The sequence below is a fragment of the Triticum dicoccoides genome, chromosome 2B (assembly GCF_002162155.2).
Source record: "Triticum dicoccoides isolate Atlit2015 ecotype Zavitan chromosome 2B, WEW_v2.0, whole genome shotgun sequence".
NCBI classification, from domain to species: Eukaryota; Viridiplantae; Streptophyta; class Magnoliopsida; order Poales; family Poaceae; genus Triticum; species Triticum dicoccoides.
The window spans coordinates 343,605,519-343,611,393 of NC_041383.1; the positions used below are offsets into that span (position 1 = coordinate 343,605,519).

At 48.3% G+C, this 5,875-nt stretch overlaps 1 protein-coding gene across 2 annotated transcripts in view; it reads left to right on the forward strand.

The window, feature by feature from the left end:
• Positions 1-361: 361 nt before the first annotated feature.
• The window catches only part of LOC119363660 (THO complex subunit 4A-like), a 30,910-nt gene continuing 25,396 nt past the window's right edge, over positions 362-5,875 (forward strand). Inside the window, exons 1-2 of one of the 2 annotated variants that reach the window (XM_037629022.1) lie at positions 362-654; positions 748-909. In XM_037629022.1, coding sequence (XP_037484919.1) covers positions 508-654; positions 748-909 — 309 coding nt within the window. In that variant the 5' untranslated portion in view covers positions 362-507. The remainder of the gene's footprint in view (positions 655-747; positions 910-5,875) is intronic. The other variant, XM_037629023.1, reaches the window with a different exon arrangement.

Below are 5,875 nucleotides of genomic sequence, written 5' to 3' on the forward strand. Positions count from 1 at the left end.
AGTCGGGCGAGACGGGCGCGGTGGTGGGCGGGGGCGCGGCGGCGGCGGAGGCCTCCATGGCCGACGCGGGAGGAGGCGGCGGGAGGAGCCGGGGAGGCGGGGATGAAATTTTCCTCCCGCGCGAGAGGAAAGAGGAGTGCAGGTTGGGGGAAGTTTTTCCTCCCAACTCTCACTTCTACAGGTTGGGAAACAGTTTGAGGGTTGGACTTTTAAATTTTTTTACGGGTTTGAGGATTTAGAGGTTCTAGTCTATGGTTTTTTTCGACGAAAACTGTAAAAAAATAGTTATTTTTAGGGGTTTGAGGGTTTGAGGACTCTACTAGCTGTATGTGTGTGAGAGAAAAGGAACGAAGGAAGACGTTCTGTTGGAACATACGGGCACGAAGCTACAGGGTGATTGCGGAGAAGGAAGAGATCTTTGTCCGGAGGCGCCGCCAGACCTCATCCTTGCCTTAGTTTTAGACGCCGGCGCCGTAGAGCCCGTTCCCCCTCACGCGGCCAGCGACCATGTCGAGTGGCCTGAACATGTCCCTAGATGACCTCATCAAGCAATCCAAGTCCAGGCCCAAAGCCAACCCCGCCTTCTCTTCCGGGCCCACCCGCCGGGCGGCGCCGTCCGCCCGGACCATGCCCTACCCGCCGTCTGCTCCCAAGGTACGCCATCGCGTTCGCACTCCCTACCGGGCTTCAGTCCCTTCTTCCCTGCGCAAGAAACCTAATTCCAACAGCTGATGCCCGCCCATCCAGGCCGCCACCGCCGACTCTCTGTACGGTGTCTACTCCGAGCACGTTGCCGCCATGGCAACCTCCCCGCCACCGCCGGCGGTGGCCGGGCCACAGGCACTCGAGACGGGCACGAAGCTGCACATCTCCAACCTCGACTCCAGCGTCACCGTCGAGGACGTCCAGGTGCTCGCTGTTCTTCTGTTGCTATTGCTCTTAAGATTCATGCCAATACCTTATTCTTGTTGGTTGACTGTAATGTCTTGGCTATATTTTTATTCTGGGGGAAAGCCATCATGGCAGTATATTCATTAGTCAAAAATAGTTGCCTCCAACAGGAGGATCGTGTTGCCACAAGCTAACAAGATATCCAACTGCATGATTAGCTAGTATATGCGTTGCCCTATTGGCTTCTGTTGGACAATTATCAAACTTAACTCTAGCTGCTGTTTGGCCTATTGAATTGCCGTCTGATCGCATGGTCTCCACAACCTCCAGGCAGTCGGACTGAACAACAGTACGATTACATCCCATATCTCCTGCCAATAGCAAACCGTCCTGGAGAGCATGAGCCCTCAGCCATAGGTGCAGCTTCTTGCTGCAATATCACTGTATAAGGTAACATGACCGTTGAGCACCACAAAGTCTTCTGGCAGCTCCTCCCTGCTGTGCCGAGTGATGCCACTCAGTTTCTTCCTTGATCTAGCATAGTTGAGGCACAGGGCCAGAATAGCTTGCGCGGACCGTGCGGGCACCTGTACTGATTCAATCATGGGCCACTTGCCTTCTCTCCCACCATACGTACCAAGTTGTGATAGCTAGTAGCTTGCCCGTCTGATCTTCCGAATAAGCAAGGGCCGAGTCTGCCCTTTCATTTATCAAACTGTGAAAAACAAATATCTAATTCCTTTAATTGAAGATCTCCTGGAGCTATTTTCCAAAATTGATCCTAGGAGTGGGTATCACCAAATAAGGATGAAATATGAGTATATTTCAAAACTATATTTTCAACTTACATGGGCCATTATGAATATATAGTAATGTCTTTTGGCCTTACTAATGCACCAGCAACCTTTCAATCCTTGATCAATTTTTTGCTGGCATCTTATCTTAGGAAATTTCTAGTGGTTTCCTTTGATGATATACACATCTACAGCTCCTCAACGGCTGAGCACTTAAAACATTTAGCTGCTATGTTTTCCATTCTCAGAAGCAAAAAACTATTTGCTAAATTCAGTAAGTGTTCATTTGGACAAACTCAGGTGGAATACCCCTGTCATGTGGTTACTGCTGAAGGGGTGTCAACTGATCTGTTGAAATTCAGGCTATGCAGAACTGGCCTGCTCCCACTAATGTCACTGAGTTGAGGAGCTTTCTAGCGCTGACTGGGTATTAAAGGACATTCATTCAGTCTGATCCTGGGTCATGTGATTGCCGCTGAAGGGGTGCCAACTGATCCAGTTAAAATTCAGGCTGTGCAAAACTGGCCTGCTCGCACTAATGTCACTGAGTTAAGGAGTTTCTGTAGCATCCCTGTCTCGACACTATGCAGATCTAGCATCTTCCACTAGCCTCCGTATAATATCGATCCTAAGGTGCCCACTTCAGTCCTTCACACAACGCACGCGTTGGAAACATGCACGCCGTGTGGCAGGATGGTCGGTGTCACAACACAAATAACGAAATAATCCACAACAACATATACATATACAACAACTTCGAAGAGTCAAATTTAATGAATGAATACAACAACGACCTTTCGTTCAAGATACAACTCATACAACGGAAGCGAGTAGACCTTAGACATGTAAGAATACTAGTTATCTTAAGAAGGCTTAAACTAAAGCAAAGGCATCCATATCGCTGCCCAGGCCGCTGTATTTGGGATAACCAACTAACGTCGTCCATCATCAAACCTGCTTCCTGAATCGTTGCCGGCTGGATCGGCAGCAATCCAGGTAAAAGAGTATGGGATAACCAGCTAACTCATCCATCATCAAACCTGCTTCCTGAATCGCTGTCGGCTGGATTGGCGGCAATCCATGTAAAAGAGTAAATTAAGCAAGGTGAGTACTCAGCTGTACTCGCAAGACTTACCTGAGACCTACACTATTTATGCATCAGGTATCAAAGGGGGTAAGGTGTTTAGCGGCAGCAAGCACCAGCACCTATATAGACACGCTACACCTTGCGTCTATCAGGTACAAGGAATGGGAGCGTATAAGAACCAACTACGCTAATCGTGGTGCAATGTAACCCCACAGGCTGCACCCATGCTGAGCTTCTATCCTATCGCTACACATCACAGAGCCTTGCATTCCCCTTTGGATCACCCACGAAGAAAATCCCCAAGGCACTTATGTTGTAGGGTGGAACCCTAAGATGAATACTTACCTGAGACCTACACTATTTATGCATCAGGTATCAAAGGGGGTAAGGTGTTTAGCGGCAGCAAGCACCAGCACCTATAGAGACACGCTACATCTCGCGTCTATCAAGTACAAGGAATGGGAGCGTATAAGAACCAACTACGCTAATCGGGGTGCAATGCAACCCCACAGGCTGCACCCATGCTGAGCTTCTATCCTATCGCTACACATCACAGAGCCTTGCATTCCCCTTTGGATCACCCACGAAGAAAATCCCCAAGGCACTTACGTTGTAGGGTGGAACCCTAAGATGAATCTTTCACGAATTGGAGGGGAAATCCCCAAGCACAAGATGAACACAAAGGGGAAAACACAAGAGGAACACTCAAGAACAAGCCCAAATCACACATCCACTAGACTCACATCCACACAAGATCCACAAAGGTACAAGAACAACAAAAGGAAAGATACATGATAGAGTTCATCTCAAATCTAAAGGAGGTGAGGTCTTGTTGATCTAGGTAGATCCTTCCCACAAGGAGGTTTCGAATCCCTAGGGATCTTCCCCAATGGAGGTCTTGAACCCCAATGGAGCCTTCTCTCTCAAGAGGAATCCCACAAGGGGAGGTACATGAGCTAAGCTCTAATGTCTAGATCTATTCTTAGCTAAGTCTAAATGGAGGAGATGAAGGAGTATATATAGTGCTAAGGGATGAAGGGTAAGCAGGGGCGAAATGGGGATTACATGGGCAAAGCCCGCAGCAACACTCAGGGGGCCCCGTGTGCACGGGGTAAGTGGAGCCCGTGCGCACGGGGTATCCAGAGACCTGACGCATGAGCCCGTGCGCACGGGGTCCGTGAGGCCCGTGGACACGGGGGTCCCGTGGGCACGGTACACGCCCGTGCGCACGGGGTCGGAGGGGCCTGTGTGCACGGGGTCGCCTGGGAGCTGCTGCCTTCTTCTTGGCGCTTCCTTCTTCGCTTCCAGTCTTCCCTCTTGGATGGTGTAGATGTTCTCTTCTTCTTGGACTCCTCGATGAATGTGTAGCTCCGCTCACACCTATGTATGCACACGAGAGAGGGGTAGTATACCATCCTCGAAAGGTACAAGTGGACACATGTAAAGGAGATGATTCACCTTTGTATGTATGAAGTAGATGTCGCACATGTCATTTGCCAAATGGACTCTTGACATGGTGATGTCCATAGGATGCTCCGCATCATCCCCTCCCCCTTGGGAAAGATCCGACCTCAGATCGAAATCCAAATCACCATGGGACCGAAGATGTTGTGCTTTGCCTATCCATCACAAGAATCGAGTAGAGGTGAGTAGGAAATGAGATAAACAATATCAAGATACCGTTTCCCAAAGTTGAGGATGTATCCCGTGTCACTCAATGTTATATGTTGAGAGAATAGTGAAATTGGTACCTGACTTGTTCACTCACACCTACAAATTAAATCTTATCGAGTGGCTTGGTTAGGACAAGTGGCACAAAATTCAAGCAAATGTTAGTCCAAGATATTGAAAATGTTGAGGAAGATTCACAAAATTATATGTAAAGCAAATAGATCAAAGCTATGGTGACACACGGAAACACACACATGGATAGATAAATGGGGTCGTGCAACCAAGGAACGAGCTCAAAATGTGGAAGCCACGGAAAATGCTCTTGTTGCACAACTCTAGAGAGACGCTAGCTCGATTGCTCAAATGGGCAAGATACGCTTTGTGCACTAACCTATGAGAGTAAAAGTGCCGTCTTCAGTCCCAAGTATGCTATGTATGTATGCTCCAAGTGTGTGTACTATGCAAAATGGCTCAATGCTATTCTATTGCTTACAAGCTCTTTTGTATCTTTGCTTAAAAGCTTTTGCCCTTTTTTTTTGATATGCTTGATGCTCAAGCAAGTATGATATGAGACAAGTATGTAAGATATGCACGGGAGAGACTTATGGCACAATGATGATAGCAAGATGATTGCACGCTAAAACTAGCTATGCAGCGTAAGCATATCACTAAGGTGCACAAATAGCGTGGCCCGACAATTCTCAACTCGCTAGTCTCGATAGGTAAGGTACGCAATAGGCTCGGGGCTATCAATGCAAAGGCAAGGAATATGTACAATGGTATCGTCGAAGTTACCGTCCTTGGTGATGATGAGTGGCGGTGATGTCAAAGTCAAACCGTTCCTAAGTAGCCGAAACATCTTAGGAAACGGTGAAAAACCGCGAACTCAAAATCTCAAATGTCAAATGTCAAATGGTGGTGTCGGACATGCGGTGGTGGTGTCGGAGATGGCAATAAGGAAGTGGTGGTGGTGGTTGATGAAGAAGCAACCATCCCTAAGTAGCCGAAACACCTTAGGAGACTCAAGTCACAACTCAAACAATCACAAATGCTATATGAAGCGAAATGTGTTAGGTTGCGGAAAGCTATGGTGGTTTTGCGGATGGTATGGTGGAGGGCCTAGGCAAAGATGTCAAAATGTCAAAATTTTGATGGAGTCAAATGATGTGGGAACCTATCTAGGTGGGTGGGTGATGTCAATAGCTACTCAACGAGCTAAAGAATGTCAAAAACAGACTCCAGATGCAAAAGTTAGAGCCGAAACGGTGAAGTGCTCGCGGCGGCTGTAGGGGGGCCGTGCGCACGGGATGCGCACGGTACACGTACCGAGAACACGGGGTCACCAGAGACTTCGCGGGGGCCCGTGGGCACGGTGGGGCAGAAATTTCGCGATTTACGGGCAAACTTGAAGGAGTTCGTGGTGGGGATTGTG